This window comes from Apteryx rowi, unplaced genomic scaffold (genome assembly GCF_003343035.1).
Source record: "Apteryx rowi isolate R43461 unplaced genomic scaffold, aptRow1 scaffold_70, whole genome shotgun sequence".
In the NCBI taxonomy this organism is placed as follows: Eukaryota; Metazoa; Chordata; class Aves; order Apterygiformes; family Apterygidae; genus Apteryx; species Apteryx rowi.
Genome location: NW_020450983.1, coordinates 3,039,601 through 3,059,101, shown reverse-complemented (window position 1 = coordinate 3,059,101; position 19,501 = coordinate 3,039,601). Strand labels below are relative to the sequence as shown.

General features: G+C 39.2%; 1 protein-coding gene across 1 annotated transcript; it reads left to right on the top strand.

The window, feature by feature from the left end:
* The first annotated feature begins 3,990 nt into the window (after window positions 1–3,990).
* Window positions 3,991–16,551, top strand: LOC112976127 (phospholipid scramblase family member 5-like). The gene is made up of 7 exons (XM_026087031.1): window positions 3,991–4,003; window positions 6,552–6,703; window positions 11,908–11,950; window positions 12,879–13,099; window positions 14,198–14,359; window positions 15,392–15,553; window positions 16,513–16,551. Exons 1-7 carry the CDS (start codon window positions 3,991–3,993, stop codon window positions 16,549–16,551), a joined length of 792 nt encoding a protein of 263 aa, XP_025942816.1.
* The last annotated feature ends 2,950 nt before the right edge of the window (window positions 16,552–19,501 follow it).

The following is a 19,501-nucleotide window of genomic DNA, read 5'->3' as shown; positions in this document are numbered from 1 at the left end:
ATCAATGTAGGATGAAGTGCGAAAATAATGTTGTTGGTAAAAACAGAAGCAATCGCTTCCTGATAAATAGCATATTATTGTATCAGAGGATATGAATGTGCTAAAATGCTAGCATACGTGAACGTGCTAAAAGGTTAGTGTACACTTATATATGGGTGAGTAATACTCAGAAAAGGCCATGCAGCCATTACAAACCCAGCTAAACTGGAATTCAACTTCAGTCTGTAAGTTCATGCTCTCAAGATACACATATCAAAATATGATAAACTGTATGATCATCTGTTGGTGAACTTGAAAAATTTTCCAAATACTTGGTTGAAAAATTCAGAGAACAACCCTTTAAGTGTTCATGTAATTAATAAACAAGCCTGAGACAGTTGTATAGTAAACTGTTTTGGCCAGAACGGAGAAATCAGTTTCTCAGGCAAAACAGATTGTGCAAAACAGTTGAAATGTTCAGGCTGTGAATGGGCTTCACAGAAGAGACGCCCAATAGCTCATATTCCTTGTTGCTATCACAGCATGGCATTGCAGTCATTTTATTCTCATGCTATCATGATAACGATTACAGATCAGGAACAGATAAATAATGATGTGAGGGGGAACAGTTATCTGATCTGACAACAAAAACAAAACAATCAGATATTAAAAAGTGTGAAATTAAATACTTTGTGATTTCCCTGTTTGATTAGCCATTTTTAAGAAAACGGGTGGGAAAGGTTCTAGATGCGTAAACTTGTTTGAGAAAGCACTACTTGCTGTGATAGCAAATCTAGCCATGATAGACAGAGCTTTAGATAGGGTCCACTGAAAATAATGTGACGGTGCCCTTTGACGTCAGGAGGGTTTAGATGAGACTTACAGTACAAATCTGAATCGCCTTGCTGATTTTAATGGATCCGCATTGCCTTGCAGCTTCTGAGGATTCGGCCAACAATTTGTTTAAGCTTTACGGTGTGGGAACAAATAAATTTTGCAGGTAGAGGAAATCCATGTACAGAAGCGCAGTCGTTTCTTTTTTAAATAATACCTGTAAGGGTGTTACAGGTGTCCAGCAGATTCACACAGAGGCAGGGAGCACACGCTGTTTTAGCGTGCAGGCTCCTCATGACAGCGTAAATGCAGGCGATGACCCCCAAAGCCTTCCAGGAAGGGCAAAGGCATCAAGCTCAGCGTTGGCAACATCCCATATCGGGTGCTTCCATTCTGCTTGCCTAAAATCCTTAAAAGTTGGACTGGAAGTAGTTGTAAATGGTTCTTTAAATGTTTTTCCTGTGTTCCTGAGTAGTTTTTCTGTGAGTTTTTAAATAGCTGTGTTTTCTACAAGGATGACTACATTTGTGCCTGGATAAATAAGACTAAGTCTTCTGTTCCAGAAGTCCATAGTGAGGCTGCCTTTAATCATAGCTGGAGCAGATTTTGACCCACATGTGAATGTTTATTAAAAGCAAAACAAAACTTTTCAGGTTAATGAAACTATTAAATACCTAATTTTAATTGCAAAGACCTATGTTAATAGAGGAATATGTCTGTGAATCCTTCAGAGATTTCAGGCCCTGCTCTTTACCAACCTTTACTCTTCAAATCTGTGAGAATTATCCCTGGGAACACCTTCCACTCTCAGATCTGGTTTAAATGTCTTCCCATTTGATTTCTTGACTCYAAGCTGTCTGAATAGTATAGACGTAGCAGTCCCTGAATTGCTATGGGCTGTCTGGCAGCCCTAAACGCTCACAGTCCTGAATGAACGTCCTGGGGACATACCCGTGGCCTCAGTTTCTCCTCAGCCCACCACGGAGCCAGCACTTGGAGGCTATGCTGTCCCCAGACCACTGCAAGTCCAGGGCAGTCCTCTGTACAAGGACATCCTATGCACCGTCTCAACAGGGGAGGTATGTTGCGGGAGGAAACGTGACCAGTCTCGGACCATTTCTGCAGGCAGTCTACGTCTGTCAAATACAACTCCTGTAGAGCTTGTATATGGAACAGGAGCACGGACCTATCTCTTGAGTTGAAAAACTACTTTAGCTGGTACTGGGAGCTGGCTCTGGATCTGTTTTATGGGTTAGCTGCTAGACGGTAGCATCACTTACTTGTACGCACAAAACCAGTGTGTCAGATACTGAGTACGGTACAGTACAACCGTGCTGTATCTGTGCTCACATGTGTCCCTCTTAGGGCAGTGAGGCATTTGGCCTTCTCAAAAATGTTTTTTAAATGTATGAGACATCTTTCAGCATAAGATTTTAGTGTGCATTTTGTCTATTTTTGTCACCTTATTTTCTTACTGTACTATTTCTTTATGCATCAACAGATTTATTTGGCTTTTTGGTTTGGTTTTCTAGGAGGTAAAGTAACTTTTTTCCATTTTTTTTTAAAGGTGGGTGGGTGCCCTCATCTCAGTTGCTTTTTGAAAATTTCTGATCCATTATTTCCAAAGTTGGATTTACTGTATTTATCAGGAGYTTTCCTTTTCCTTTTTCTTTAGGAAGCTTAAGTTTTGTGTCTGCTCCCTAGGTTAGATGCTATATTACAGATAAGCACATCTTTGACAAGGAGACAGGAAGCAAAACATTTTAGTTATCCTTAATCTTTACTTCTAGTGATGTCAAACTTCTTGCTAGCCCAGAAGGATTTATTTAGTGTGGCATTTTTCAGCTACCAAAGACTTTTTTCTCTATAGGCTGCCTTCTCCCTTCAAGCCATGTTTCCAGGGATGAGCACAGCAGGATACCTGGATGCTAGCCTAGATAAGGTTGCCCTGCTGCCACACCACGTGAATTCTCAAATGAGCAGCTATAAACTCCCAGGAGGCTTTGCATAGCTGAATTTTTACACACGCCTTTGCATTTAGTCAATAAAAATCAGCCTCCATATGCTTTTTGCTTTAGAAGGAGTTTTTTGTTTATGTTCTTCCTTCAGAGATCCTCATCAGTAGCGTTCCTGAACTGTAAGCCCTGGAATTAAATCTGCTTGGATACCCTCCTACAAGACCGTTTCAAACCAGTAGGACTTGCATTAACAGAGAGAGCAGAATATGGTCCTCAATACCTCGCTCTGATCCTCCTGGCTCCGTGCATAGGCTCTGCCATTCTTGCAGTCATGAATCATATCTGCCTGCAGATCACATGTGCATGATCTCCATGGCGACTTGGGCACTTGAGGTAGAAATATGAGCGGGTAAGTCAAGGTTACTCTCTCTCCTCCTCTTTTTCTCTCAGTGCAATGCAGGTAATTACATGGGTTATGTTTTGATGTGGACTGAGCTTCTCTGAAGCAAAACATAGACAATCTGTGTCAATTCTCCAAATTCAGTTTAAGCATCCCTTAGAGATAGCAGAGCCCTGCATGGTGCAGGGGGGTGGGGGGCTATGTACGGGGTCCTATTCTGGGTCTCACACAGTGCAGGAGCAACGTCCCTCATAAGGGAGGCTGATGCAACACAAATGGAATATAAGAAGAAATCCAAAGTAGCTTTTCTGCACTGAGCAGTGGAAATGTTGACTGTGGGCCAGCAGTAGAGAAACACAGGTAATTAGCTCCTGTGTCTTTAGTGGGTAGCCTAAAGAAATGGAAACATAAATATTGAATTAGAAAGACCGAATTTGTATAGTCTCAGAATACATACATACATTATAAGGGAGATTGTTAGGTCTAACGTGTTCAGTTAGCTAGTGGGTACATTGAAGTTTTGCCTCTTCGTACTCACAAAACACTTTTCCTCTTTCTATTGGTGCAAATGACTTGAAATGAATCATGTTTTTCTTGTTTGTTAGCCTCATCTCCCCCTGTTGTCCATCGACATAAAATGCAGTGTTCTGCAACATGAGAAAGGCAATACATTTCCTCCAGTTCTTTTGTAAGCTGATATGAAGTAGACAGACACCTTCTGAAGTTTTGGGCATGCTGTGCTCTTTTTTTCTTTGCTGCAACAAAAAAAGCCTTTTCTTTTAACCTGGCTTCCTTTGAAGAAGTAACTCRGGAAGCTTCATGGCCTCTCAAGGTAAGTGCACCTATAGTCTGTATTTCTAGATCATGTTTACAGAAAACTACAGTCTTGTACATTTCCAGCAATCAGCAGTCTGATGAAATGAGAGTTTCTGCTAAAACCACAGCAGCCAAAACACAGTTGTTTTGGCTCCCTTTAATTTTTCAGCATTCAAGAGGCTCCTAAGGAGACTAAAATCTATACTAGAATGTTATTTGAACAAAATATGTTACAAAATGTTAGCATCTGCATTCAGTCAGAAAAATTTGTGTTTGTATCCTTGTGCTTAAACCTGTCAGTGTAGAATGTATGGGAAGGGCATGTACTGATCCAAGGTTAACATCATTTTTGCACAGCTTTCATATTCCTCTTTGAGAATACTGTGTCAGCAAATGCTTTTCACTTTCAACACTGGTCGGAGTCCTGATAACCACGTAGCAAAAAGAAATCTCTGAAGAATAATTGAATTGAATCAGATTAGTCCAATTTGGATTCATTCTCGTAACATATTGTCTTTAGCTGCAGCCAGTTGGGTTGTTAGGACTGAAGGTAAACATCATAGTATGATCKCAAAAGTTTGCTAAACTCATTTTCCCATGCTGTCAAATACTAAATGAAGCAGAAGGACCCAAACCTGTTTTTTCTTAACATGAATACAACTCTACAGAGGTCACAGAGCTCCAATATGATATACAGAGGCAAATGGTGGCCCATGGAGTTCCAGCAGTCTTATTTATATTTTCCAAATGTTTGCCCCTCTCCCCTCCTAAAACACTTAAGACATTCTGCCTTTACAGCACGAAAAGTTATACAGCTGCAAGCAGGTGTTAGAGCATTGCTGCGCTCTTGGAAAATGCATTTTTCCCTCGGGAGGGAGGATTTGCTTACCTTTGCAGCCACTGTAAAGGAGATCTGGTTATGTGTATTTTTAATGTATAGTAGTTAGCAGCAGCAGCTAAATAATCTTGTGTAATGTAGAGTTTTTATAATGAAGGAACATGCTATTATGCTTCTGTCAGGAACTAGTAACTCTACAAATTATAATTATGCAGAATGCTCACTGCAGCATACAGTAACTTTTAAGTGTTCCCGTACCGTAAATGAAACAGGAAACATCCACAAAAATAGACAAAGCTTCTGAGTAGCTCAAATTTTCATCAATATTTAATGTATTTACTGTTTGATTTTTGTATAGCTTAAATTTGACAGGTAGAACTGCAATTTGTTGTCTTTTCTCTTTATCATTATTCAAGAGTAACACTAACACTTGGCCAGTGGAACTTCATGGCATTTCATGTAACAACAAGAGTTACGGCAGTAACAGAACCCTGTGAGGTAAAATGATGCAGAAGAGTGTATAAAATATTTATTACCTAGTTATGCATTTTTAAAAGCCAGCTACAAATTCAAAGGGGTTACTTCTTCTTCCTGTGGTCTCAGACTTTGAAGGAAAGCAGTGGCTGCAAAGATAAATTAAGATCAAATTATGATTAAATGATGAATCAGACACAGCAAGTTCAGATAATGCTAAAGGATCTCATTTAAACCCACAATAGCAAAAGAGAACTTCAGTCTTATAGCCAAAATTCCTTCTCGACCTCAAACCCCATTGTGCCTAAGTATTGTCACACAGGAGATGATAAAAAAAAAAAATCGGTTTGGGGACCACTTTACTGTCTAAGTGCGGGGGCTCAGTTTAATAACAGGACTTACTTATGTGCAGAGAGCTTCAGCTTGCTCTTTCTTGTTCCACTATGGCTAGTGTACTGAACATAGTGGAAAGATGCTAATTATAAAACCAATGCGAGTTTGTTGAGAATCAAATGGCTACGGTAATTATTCCTGTGCATATGAATGGATGTAGGCATATAAATGCCTATAACAGAAAATAGTTTCATTACCTTCAGTAATACCAGTCAAGATAACCAGCACTGTGTCCTAAAGAAACTGTTTGCAATAGCAAGCCAGAAAACACAGCTTAATGGTATCTGACCTCCTTTCCATTAAGATAATAATGAATAATATACAGTAAGGGGCTGTAGCCTTTGATATCAGGGCCATAACATCCAGCTTTGGGAATCTGAGATCTCTGAAAAGATTATCTCTATTTAAGAGAAAATATATGAGCTTTTAAGATCCTAGAAAGGAGCCATCGTCTACATTAGCAAGTAGTGCAGCTCAGTGGGAGTAGCGTGAAACAGCCTGTGCCAAGGATCTTGAGGCCCAACTGCCTGTGACTTAAGTCTAGCTCTAGTCTTGTCCCACTGACCAAGGGCTCACTAGCTGTTAGAGTGAATTAGATGCAATCCAAGGTCATGTCTCCTCATTTAGCTTCATCTAACAGGAACTCAGTTTGCACACTCAAAGACTGTTTCACAAAGCAAACCAAAGAGCTGTAAGCATGGGACCATCAGGAGATGCACTTCAAAGCCTCACTCCTGATCCAAACTAAAATGCTAATAGAGTCACATCCTGGATGTGACTCATTATTTTTGCAGTTTTGATCCAAGCAGCTAGCTGCTCTTTGCCCCTGTTCGTTTCTATTTTTTTTCTGTTTCCACAGAACCTCAAGGACAAAGAAACCCAGTCTTTAAGGATCATCTCCCTGGTTCTTCTGATCTTCCTGAACAGAATAAGTCTGTTGAACCGACAAGTGTCTGGAAGCAAACATCGCACTCTCATAACTTGCCACCTGGTCTGGAGTACCTGAGCCAGGTCCTGAATCTTTCCAAATGTTAGAATTGTTTTGTTTTTTTTCATAGATTTCTTTGATAAGTTTGGGATGGGAGATATTTGGGTTTTTTTTCTTCAGATGGAGTAGGTGGAGATGGAGAGAGTAGTTTTAATATTTCTCATTTCTCTGAAATAAGGAACATAGGACAAACTGGTCCCTACTTCATTGCTGCTGTATAGAAATCCATTTGTTGTGCATGAAGCTCTTCATGCTCAAAAAGAATGGTTTTCTTCCCTCTAGAACTTGTTCTAGGTCATACTAGTACCCCACTCTCCTCCTCTCCCTAGTTCCCTTCCAGTTCCTTAAGAGCTAACTGTCAGGGAAACCACTATCAAACTCTCACTGACCTCAAAAAGATTAAAACAGTCTGTGCTAAAGGTATGTCACCTCCTTATAACCCAYACTCTGAGTCACACAAAGGTCTTCTGGGCAAAGTCCTTGTGCCCACAATGAGAATACTCTCTGGGTTAGAGGTAAGGTCCTTGGGAGGCAAGCTCCCAAGACAACAACTTTGTGAATAGCCTGGGTGGCTACAAACCAGCGCCCACTCTGAGTGAGACAGGAATATGCTGGTGCCCAAGTCAGGGAAGTACATGGAAATGTGAGCTAGTGAGTGGGACACACGTAGAGGAGGGAAAGGGAATATGAAAGCCTTCTCAGCCCTATTGCTAAACGTGCAGCTGTCTGTCAGCCCTTTGGGAAACCTCTCAGCTCCTAGAGTGCAGATTGCCGGTCAGCTTTAGTTGTGGTCTGCAGCTCCAGCAGCTTCAGCTGCTCTATTCCATAACAGCTTCTTATCTTCCAGCATTTTTTTCCTTGAAAGGGGTACTGCTGCTACTTTGAAACCAACTCTAGTTTGCATTTCACATATGGCTGGATTATGTCATTCTTGCATATGCTTAATAATACTTCCCACACTCTGTTTTGGGCAATGGGCAGAATCAGGCCCTCAGTGTAATCAGTTATGGTCATTCTGATGTGTTACACTTCTGTATTTGCATGTGATGGTGCTGGGGAATATTTATTTCAGTTAACATTTGTATTTTAAATATAGATTTCAATATTTTTTTAATAGAAACAGGAATTGGATGTATTTTATATTTGGAACTGAAGCTACTTAGCTAATGAAACTGGGAGACCACTCAGAAACCATCTTTCAGGTAGAGTTATGATGTTCATTTCATAGTGCCCATGCACAAAATGATATGTGTTGTCAATTATCTGAGCATTAGTTCACGGGCTGTGGGAGCTACATTTTTCAGTCTAAAAGTGATTGCAATAGTGAATACTGGCAGGTTGCATATTCAGTCTCCTGTACAAACATGAATTATACCTCAGATTTATCCATACAATGTAGGCAAGCAAATTCTATTACTCCATTTTATAGAAGCTTTACATCTGACATAAAGACAAAAGAGCAAGTCACTATCAGAACCATAACTAGAACTAGCACTTCATGCTTGTTCTTAGCCTGATAATCATGCTGTCTGTGCTTTAACCCTTGTGATCTTCCCAGATCATGCTCTCTGATTAGCCTCAGTTTTCTCTGCAGTCTGAAAACCTGGAGAACATATTTGCAATTGTAAGCCTAGCTTTCTGGCACAACCGTGTTTGCCAGTGAACAATTAATTGCAGGTTTGCTATTAAGGATTTTCATTGTTCGTTCAGAAGCATTTAACTAAATATGATATTCCCAAGCAAAACCCGTAGACCTGAATGGCTGAGAGTGAATGAAGAGTGCTAAGGAATCCTCATTTAGGTTTGACTTCACCAAGGTTAGGTCTGGCTGTTAATCAAAATTTTGCTTTTAAATGCACCTTGTAGCCCTATTACTTAAATCCATAAATCTGTGCCAGTATCACAACATCTGCTGGAATAACGGCTTGGGAACAATAATGACAAAATGACTATTATAACTATTTCTGTTCAACTGCAAATCTCTGCTCACTAGAATATTCATTCTAGAATCAAGCTACGAATCCAAGATGTTGGAGTAGGAAAGGTCGCAGGATGACTCTTGCATCAATCTCCAATATGTTGCTACCTGTGATGCTATGCTTGTGATAAGAGGCTGTCAGCCTAGTGCTCACTGTAACCTTTCCTGCTCAAGGAAAGTCCTGAGGATCTGCTGTCTTCACTAATATCTGTGTATGTAGGGAGCGAACACCACTCCCTTTTCTCTTTCTACGTTTTCTGCTTTTCTACTTTACTATTATTTTTCTGGTGTAGTCTTGCTTCCCACTTTCTTGTTTTTAGATATATTTAGAGACCTCCCCCTCCTTGGCATTTTACATATATCCACAGCTAGAGTTCCCGTGCATTGCAGAACATTTTAGTTGTGATGCTAGTAATACTTGCTGTGTGGCTGAATCAAAGTAATACGGACTAGATTGTATCAGAACAGGAGATTTGACTGGAAGTGAGAGATCTGCCTGCAGAATGAGTGCGGGGTTCATAGCTACTGGGATGAAACCTTTGCCTTTACCCTGATGTGCTAAGAGATTTTCAAGTAATCAAAAAATTCTGAAGTGCATGGTGCAAGGTGTTTCTAGCAGAACTAGGAACATGTTGTTGCCACTGGGAAGACCAGAATACTGTGTATCCTTCTGCTTGCATGTGAGTTCGGGAAAGAGGGGTCCACACAGAAACAGGCACAGAGAAGCGCTACTGGAATGTCATGGGGAACAGAGACCCTGCTTTGAAACAAGAATGTAGATGTCTTGTCTTTAGGCTAGCAAAACGGTATCAGAGAGGGAATTGTGATGGCTCTCATACCTTGTAGAGTAAACAACCTGAGGAGAAAAAAACATTTAATTTACAGAATGATCTTAACAGAACAGAGTAGGTAGATAGTGGCTGTGAATAAATATAGGGTGACAAATAGAAATGAGGTTCTAGGATTACCTCCTGCAGGAGTGGTGAAGATAGCTGGATAGATTTATTAGGGAAAGCAGAGTATATTTCTTAATAAAACCATGTTTGCCTCTGAAAGCAGGAACTTAGTGAATCTGAAGAGAGATCCCTATGGTCTTATCCTAAACAGGAACTCAGGGACACAGCATATAGTACTGGATGACAGGTAAGGAAAATATCTCTGTCCTGTACTCTAAGGCCAGACAGCAATATTTCACTCTTCAAGTACACACCTGAAGTCAGTGGAAGAGGCTGAGGAGCAATTCACTCCTCTGTTTGAGGTGCATCAGAGACCAGTGACAAACTGTTCCTACCCTGGTARCCTGATGCTATGTTTTCTATAAACATTGCAAAAATGATGCTCTTTGAACAATTTCCTGCAAGACAGATTTCCCCCAAATCATTATTGTCTTCCAGATCACAGCCATAGTTCTAGTAATTGTGCAGTGTCCATCATGAAAATCAAAGGAACATGGTAAGAGAACTCAGGGATGTATTTTCCAAGTAGTGCATCAGTGTGTTTGCTGCCATCTAGGCTTACACAGTTCTGCAAGAAGCTTCTTAGTTTAGACTTTGTTAGACTGATCAGATATAAATGTAATGCCCTCACTGACCCTTCTAAATCATAGGGGCTTTAGGGTGCTTTCAAATGCAACTGAAAAATTCCCTTAATCCACAGTTGCCCCAATCAAAGACGCATCAGGATAGCCTTCGTACAGAATCCAGTGAACGGCAAAGCAAGCAAGCCTAAGAAGTGATACTGCACTTGCCATATTGTCTAAACTTGTCATTGTGTACATTGTTCACAATAAAGTAATACACAGACCAAAATCACTCTAAGCTTTTAATGGTTCATGCTCGTCAATTTTCTATTTTCCTGTGGAAAAAATCTACACTGGGCAAATCAATATTAAAATAGTCATGGCAACTTTAACCTGCTTACTCTGCTTTTTTTTTGTTAGCAGAGCTCTGTACTAACTTCCCGTGAGCTCCAAGAGTTCTTGGGCCTCATGAAATTCAAACTACAAATAGCAGAGATTCTTGGGAGAAGGTTTTAAAGTCCAAATAATTTTTATTTTTATCTTTTAATTACTTGCATGCACCTTTCGGACAAAAATGAAAGGGCTAAGGAAGTTCTTTCTTATCAGCTTTTCTTTGCGGCCTGGACTAGCTGCTGGAGAGGACTAGAATTGACAAATGGCTGCAACAGTTTGAATGTGTACCAGGCAAGAGTTATCAGTTGTAAAATATACAAACACTGGAGAGTTGTGACATGCTAGTCTCAGAAGGTCATTGTGTGCTTTCTGTTTTCAGCTGTGACTAATGGCAAAATCCTGTGCCAAGCGTTTGATGCCCATCAGGATTTTAAGGAAAGAAATTAGCAAGGCCTAAACTGTCACACAAACCACACATTAAAAAGTCACATGAAACTGAAAGTTAGATTGAAATCAAGTCTTGCTGGTTTTATAGTATTAATGAATGCTTTCTAGAATAGAATAACATTTGAAAGACAATAATCACAGAAAAGCTGGTTATCATGGCCAACAGTTTCTCCTGCATTTGTAATCAACTCACAGGCTGGGATAGTTTCAGTAAGCTGAGGGGTTCTCTAGGGAACTATTGTTTTGCTCATTTTGGTGCCCTGTAGTGACTACTGATTTGCTGGCTGCAGTCTCGGTGCAGAATCCTGGGGCGTTTGAAATCAGAGCTTTAAATCGACTGTGTTTACCTTATGGCCGTGCCACCTCCTGGTCTGTAGCCTGACCCTTACCTGCTCCTGCAGGGCACTTTGGAGAGACGGATGTGATACTTTTTGAGCTTGAGCCCAAACTTACCTCATTCTTGCACTGTCTTGAGGCTCAGTACTTACCCTTAGCTTTGAGGCATCGCACGTAGGGACTGTGCTCAGCCTTTGCCAAAACATGAAGGGAGGAATAGGAAAGAAAATCATGTCCTGCTTCTCACATACATTTCTTCCATTGCGGTTGGCCTCCTAATTCCCCCAGTGGAGATCATTTTCTTCATATGCACAAGTAAATTACATGACCACAACATCTAAGGTCACATGCTTCAGCCATCACTTCAGGGAGATGTCCAAATCATGACTTGAGATACCTCTAGGCCACCCAGTTCATGCACCTATGGAGAAAAAGAAATTCTGTTACAAATGAGATGAGCAATATAAAGGGACAGGTGATCGCTGTGACAGCTCCAGACCTTTCCAACGTCCATCATCATGTTTTCATTTTTTTGTTTTTGTTTTTTTAAACAGCTGGACCGGATAATTATTCATCAGCAAGTGGAGCTTCTTGAAGGTACAGTGTGATTCTCATTGCTCTTTAACAGTGCTGACACAGAGATATCTCAAATGATTTTAAGTCTTGCCTTTGGCTCATTGAAGTCATTGCAAATGCTCTCACTCACCTTGCATCAGGCCTGTAATGTATTGTTAGAATGGTGAAAGTTCATTTTATTTATGCCTGTTCTGCAGCGAATCACCAAGGAGGGAGAGGCTACAATGAGCAGCTACTCCAACCCTAAAACCTCTCCCTCAAGCAGCTCTMCCTCAAAGCTATTAAAGTTTAAATTTTTCCATCATTTGGAAAGATGGTTATTGTCTTTAACAATAAGTAACAATGCTGCGATGCCAGGTAGAGAAACAATGCGAGTAAAGAATGAAACATCAGAAGACATAAAATAGAGCACAATAAATTGTACTTATGTGCTTCCTCAAAATTTCTAAGTATTGAAAAAACATGAAGTTTTGCAAGTGAAAAATCTTTTTAAAATTATTTCTCCCGTTCAAAATGTTTTAGGCCTGATTGTTGGTTACCTCTCTGAGAGAAAGCTTTGTCACTGAAGTGGAATAGCTTCATGTCATTACTTTTCACAGAGTAGGTAATAATAAAAAGCCCAGACCAAAACTCAAGATATGAATTCTGTTTTGTGATGTGAACTTCAGGATGCAGCAAACCAAAGTCTTTGAACTAAGCCTTCCTTCAAAATGCAGATCTGAAATTGGCTTTAATTCATTATTTCATTATTATTGTATATTTTATTGGTGTCATCATTGCAAAATATTTTTTAAACAGTTCATTCCATAGATTTTTTTAGAATACATGTTACAGAGAAGACTGATGCTATAAACTTGTATCCAAAGCCGAATTTGGTGAGTCTTGGTAAAGGCTAACCCTAATTCTAACACTATACTAAGGTAACAGGCTACTTGTTTTGCTTTATTAGCCTTACTTGGCACAGAGACCTGCAGCAAATATGAAATAAAAAACCATTTGGGACAAAGAGTTTACTTTGCCGTGGAAGAAAATGGTTGCTTTGATCGTAACTTCTGTTCGCCTATAAGGTCTTTCACCATAAGGATTGCTGATAACACAGGCCGAGAAGTGATTACAGTGAATAGACCCTTGAGATGCAACAGCTGCTGGTTCCCATGCTTCCTGCAAGAGGTGAGCGAATCCTAATTGCCTTTTGTCCAAGCATCTTAGCGTATGTGAATAGCATTAATGAAGCCTCGCGTGACCTCTGCCAGGGAGGAATTCTCATGCCCACTTGCCAGACCAGTGAACCCTGTGGAGGATAGTTATTGTTCTGACTTCTTCACGTGGCAAGGCAATATTACAATTAAGAGAAGAATCAAAACAGTATACTGACTACCAGGCTGTTTTATTTCATTTCCTTTCAAAAAGCATTCTCACAAATAGTACTTCATTTAGAAGTAATTATTGATAAGCGAGGTCCTTTCACAAGTAGCATTCCCAGCATGTCTCCTCCCTCTCTCATGGACTCTTGCTTTCCTGCCATCCCAGTAAAGTCTCAACCTGATGATATGGATTTCTCTCCAAACAGTTAAGTAATGTCCTAAAACACTTCTTGCCCTGACACACACTAACATCTACAAGTGCAAACCACCCACTGTAATCCCAAAGGATGTGACAGACGGAAAATTCCTGGAGGCCATTAATATGTGTGGGTATTATCAAGAAGTAGCACTGTATCACTCCATTAGTCTGTACCTCTATAAGGCCGTATATCTGTAGGAAATTGCAGAACTCTTAGAAATATACTGCTTTTAGTGAAAAACAGAGATCCTTTAGAAAATTAGATCCTTTCTCCTTATTTTTGACTCTCCTTCACTCACACATCATTCTTATTTTATGAAGGTGTTTTAGAGTCATCTACCTACTTTCTCAATATTGCATTAAGATTTTTAGAAGGTCCTTGGATAGCCAAATTGCTGTATAAATATCCTACAAGATATTCACTAATTACAATTAAAAAATTTCAGTTTATGGCTTTTTCTCAAATCTTACACCATATGTAAGATGTTAACTTCTGGTGCAGTTTTTGAGCTTACGATTGTTCAGTATATTTGAAAACACCATTATAGAGCTTTTTTAATACCCATTTCATGGTTCAGTAAAATTATATGTAATTATACTCAGTAAATAGATATTTTTGTAATTATATAAATAATATAGTATTATGGACTTCTATATACTTATATAAAACTAGATTTTAAGACTTGGTTTTGTTTTGTTTGATAGTTAGAAGTTCAGTCCCCACCAGGTACAATAGCTGGGTATGTTGTCCAGAACTGGGACCCCTTTCTGCCTAAATTTACTATACAGAATGAAAGCAAGGAAGATGTACTAAAAATAATTGGCCCATATGCAACTTGTGGCTGTTTTGAAGATGTTGACTTTGAGGTATGTTTCTTGTTACAATTTTTAAGTTTTACTGCTCTGCATGAATGTCTCACTCAGATACTCTATCATTAAAAATACTATGTAAACTATTATAATTTGGGAACAGAATGGCAACAGTGTGCATCACAGTCCCTGGCTTCTAGACTCAGATTCCTACAGATATTTTCAAGATAGGAATGAAAATTACCTCCAGGAAGAAAACATTTCCCTAGGTGAAGTCCTGGTCCTACTGCAGTCCATGAGAGCTCTGCTGTTGACTTTGACAGGCTCAGGATTTCATTTCATGTGCAGTCACTAGTATCTGATTCACAGTCCCCTGAAGACTGTGGCATTAAATCCACTGCCTTCGTTGCTCTCAGACTGAGGACAAAGAACAGTATTACTGTCCACCATGTCTGCATCCATTTAACAGCATTCCTCAGGAGAAAAGTAATTTTGGGAAGCCACTGAGATAGTTGGGAGATAAGAGGGAAAAGGAAGAAGCTACAAGAAATCATGGGCAGAATTTTCTGACATGAACAAAGTGTTTTGCCTAATTTAAAGAATTATAAAAGAACTTCTGTTTTGATCAGCTCCTCATTAGCCAGATCAAGACAGTTCAGTGGGTGCTGTCCCAAATTTCAGTATACTGTGAGAAACATGGAGATGGCTACATCAGTCAGGAGGTACACTGGGCCACAGAAATGGTACCGCTGTGACTTGGAGTATGTCAGAAGAACATGGAAAAGGAAAAAAAAAAATTGTGAAAGAATACGAAAAGCAGTATAAACTTTCACAATGGCTTTCCCCTACTTTTCAGTCAGCTCTTAAAGATAATTATGTTTCAAAATTTGTAAGAGAACCTTTCTTGTGTGATATTCTATAGGTAATGTGACACTATAGAGCATTTAAGAGATAAGAATAAAAGACTATCCTGACAACTATAGCATACTCTGCATGTCAGGGTCAAATCACTAGTTGCGGGGAGATAATAAATTGAATATACACTGATTATAGTTACATTTAGGTTTATTCCTTTTTTCATTTCTGCAGGTAAAAGCTCTCAATGAAATGTCAACAATTGGCAAAATTTCCAAGTACTGGTCTGGATTTGTAAACAATGTATTTACCAACACTGCCAACTTTGGGATCCAGGTTCCAGTAGATCTTGATGTGAGAATCAAGGCAGTAATGATTGGTGCTTGTTTCCTGATCGTAAGTATGCAAAATCGAGAGGAAGCCCCTACAGAACTGAGCACACTGGGACCAAAGTACTCCCTGACAGCTGGGATCCTGCAGAGGAGTGCTGCAGAGAAAAGCCAAACCCAATACCTGAAAGATAATAGTCAACTGGAAAACTTTTAATTTTCATGGCTGTTTTTATTTTTATGCTTTGCACCTCTTTAAGTTTCTAATATTTTTATTTTTTTAGCTGTCTATTTAAATAGTATTCTACATGCAGTTTAATGTTACGCATAGCAGGATCAAATATCAAGGTGTATAGCAGATCTACCAAAACCCCTGGCATTATCTGTTGTATTTGAATGGGTGTATGATCCAGAACAGAAGAGTTATGTTATCTCTATTGGTAATTTAAAACACTGAGTGCATTTCTCAAGTTCTGGGACTCAACCAACTATCTTTAAATTTGCTGTTGATCTGTCTGGTTCCCAACTGGGATAAGAATTCTATAGAAAAAGGAGAATACTTCAGACTAGGGTTAAGGGTGGAGTTGGGATGCACAATTTTAAAAATTGTGAATTGATATTTGCCTCCCATGTTTAAATTTGTTTTCTCAATGTGTATGTCTGTCTTTTGCCATCATTAACATGTTAATATTAGCATGCAATGGTGCTAAAATCATCTGGAATACTTAGATCAGGGAATATAGAAGAAAAGGACAAAACTATTTAGATTATACAGTGGGAATTGTTTGCTTTAAGACAGCAACAATTCAGATCCTTTAGTTTTATTAGGTTAGAAATGTAATTCTCTTGACACTTTAAATTTTCAGATTACCTCCTACAAAACTCTTGTTGCTCTGTGGCAGAGTAATAGAAAACGACTGAGTAATCTAATTACTTTATGTAACAAAAGTCTACAAGTATTGCTTTTGATAATAATTGTTGCATTTTTTGCACCTTCCCTACCATTCATAGTTTGTTTATTTGTAGGACTTAATGTTCTTTGAAAATTCTTTCGATGGATTTTAACAAGATGATAGAAACAATAAAATATGCAGAATGTGTTTCAGTAAGTAAAAAAGAACATAAATTTATCTTCTTGCTTTGAAGACTTATACATTAGATACTTTCTAATTCTTTTTCATTTTCTTTCAGAAATCCCCTGAGCTTTGGACATGATTTTGAACTGCACAGATCCATGCTCCCTATAGGAAAAGAAAAGGAGCTACTGATGATGTTTATTAAAATGTCTCATGTAAATAATAACATCCCACTTACATTTTATGTGCATTGTAGCTAGACATATACTTTTCATACAGAGCACTGCTGCTTTGGAACAGTGCTGTTCTCTTCTCCCTCTTTTGATGTTTCTGCATGGGAAATCATGAAAGATTAGACTAAGGCTTGCAGTGTCACTGATGAAAGTCTATGTTTAGAGAACCCTTTGATGTTCTGCAAGTGCTGGTACCAGTTATTAGCCACGTGAGGGTGTGTTCTGGCGGTTTTGCTTTGGCGTTTTCATAATTTTAGAAGTAATTTTCTGATTTGTTATTTAATTAATAGTAACAAACTGAGTTTGACAGTAACAAATATAAAGACATCACCCAATGGGAAGTTAAATATGGTGTCTATTTAGGGACTTGTAAGAAGGGAACAGAGATTTGCTAGTAATTTAATTTTATGGCAAAGATTTATTTAACGAGTGACTGCTAAAAATAAGGCTTGCGGTGCTAGACTTGGGAACTAAACTGTATTCGAAAAATCTGGACTCCCACTGCTCGTATTGAAGGCAGGCAATAAGGTCTATGTGCTGGATGCGCACAAATCGCCGTTTGCACTGGCCCGTGCTGAGAACGCTTGCTCCCATCCCCTTGGGAATTCCACTAAAAGCTTTCTTTTCATCTTCATAATATCTAGCGATTGATAACTTTTCTTTCAGCCCTGCCTGAGGCCAACCTAGAGCAAACTCCTCSTAGGGACAGAATCATTCTCTTCCTTTGGCGAGCTCAGGTATTTTCTATGATAGGGCTGTGGAGCAGGAGATTTTGTGTTTACTGCAGACAGCAGAGAACCGAAATACAGCGCTGTACCTTCAGGTCAGAGCTGTGCGGGTACTGCCAAGAGGGCTCGGAAACAGTCATCGGCTTGGCTGTTTCAGCTAGCTCTTCATTCCTGCAGTCACACCTAGTAATACTTAACTGTTCCCAAACTTTAACGCCAACATGCTTTAACTTATACAAGTAACTTTAGAGAACAGCTTTGCTTTACAGAAGCACTCATGATATATATGTAAGACACATAAAGAAAAGATTATTTATTGCAAAATATCTGCTGTATGAACTTGCTTATGCCTTATTCTCTCTTTAAAAATTCCAGTGAGTCCTTCAAGAAAAAAAACAGTACCATAAAATATTGGTGATAAATAGACAAAAAATAACACAGTCACCACACAGTTTCCTGGGGGAACATTTTACAAATCACCTGGAATGCTGGGTTTTTTTTAGCATGAACTAGTAATTGAATTCTTGTAAATAACCAACACATCAACGGAAAGGAAAGGAGATGATGAATAATTCATAAAAATGAAAAAGAGCTAAATTTATCAGGTGATTAATTCTCAACAAATATTTAGACTAATTCTAAATTAATGTTCATGGATATGAATTCAAACACGGTGAAGCCAGGAAGTTGCAACTAATATTCCCATAGTGAAATTAACTCAGGAATGTTTATAGATTTAAACTGTATGTTTTAGATTATATGCCACACTTGCATATTTATAGAGATTTACATATATGTCTCGAAAATGATTGTGGTTAATAAGCTCTGACAATCATCATTATCTGTTAACCAGTTCACTACTAGSTCTTGCTGTAACGTTTAGCTGCGCAATCAGGCTGGAATCTGCAGAAGTTATGAACTCCACAGGGAAACACTGCTGGCACCTTCCTCAGCAGAAAGCACCCTGCGCCATAGCGATGAGCTTCGTGGGCAAGAAGCTCCCTCGTGTGGAACTTTATAGTTTTGCAGAAGAATACAAATGGCAGCAGATCCCATTTGCTGTTCTCAACTAGTTTCACACTGGTGTAATTCTACTAAAATCAGGCCTCTCAATCCTGATTTACTCTAACGCAGATTGAGCAAAAAAGCCAGAACTGCTATTTTAATTCATCCCTCTGAATCCTCCTGCCATCCTAGGCAGAAGTTACTATCATTGTAGCAATGCTCTTGCACCTTTTTAGGTGCAAAACCATGTTCCTCAGGTATTGTTGAGCTGTTGTTGACCCGACCAGCTGAATGAAGTGCCCGATGAGAGCRGCAGGCAGCTGTGCTCATGTGCCATGTGTCCTCTGCAATAGTAAGGATTCATATGACCCTTAACAAGCTAACAGCATCTTTGAAGCAAGTGTGTCCACCTCCATTTAAATCAATGCAAAACAAAGTCTCATTTTCCAACAGGGCTGATTTGGCTGTGAATGTCCACATATACTGTGTAGGTAAGCAATACATACTTGCWTATGTTTTTTATATATTGCAACCAGATGATAGTACTGTTATTTCTTGCACTTTGTTGCTATTTTGCGTGTTAGTATGCCTTAAAAAAAAAAAAAAAAAGGAAAATGTAACACTTGCATATTTGTGTGAGTATGCTTGAATGCCCCTGTCTACTTACCCCCTACCTACCTACCAAAAAGACCTGAGGGTCTCTTTGCTAGCGCCCAGTGACAGCTTTTGGAACATGCAGGAACTKGTTCAGTCCCTGAATAAAACAAAGCACTGGGTTGTTGCAGCTTTTGCTGGCTAGGAGAACTTCCTCAGCAGCCTGCTTCACTTTGGTCATATCCATTAGTATCTTGGTAGCGCCAATGCCAGCATTTATGCACTGGAAGCTCCCTCATCTAAACCACAGTGGCTATACAAGGGCAGCTCTCCATCCTAGTAAAGATGATGGTGAAGTTCTCAAGCACTGTTATTAAAG

Excerpts from the sequence above, each read along its gene's own strand:
- LOC112976127 (XM_026087031.1), top strand. Across the intron at positions 6,704-11,907 it reads GTCTGGAGTACCTGAGCCAG|CTGGACCGGATAATTATTCA; the intron begins GTCCTGAATCTT and ends TTTTTTAAACAG. Across the intron at positions 11,951-12,878 it reads GCAAGTGGAGCTTCTTGAAG|CCTTACTTGGCACAGAGACC; the intron begins GTACAGTGTGAT and ends TTGCTTTATTAG.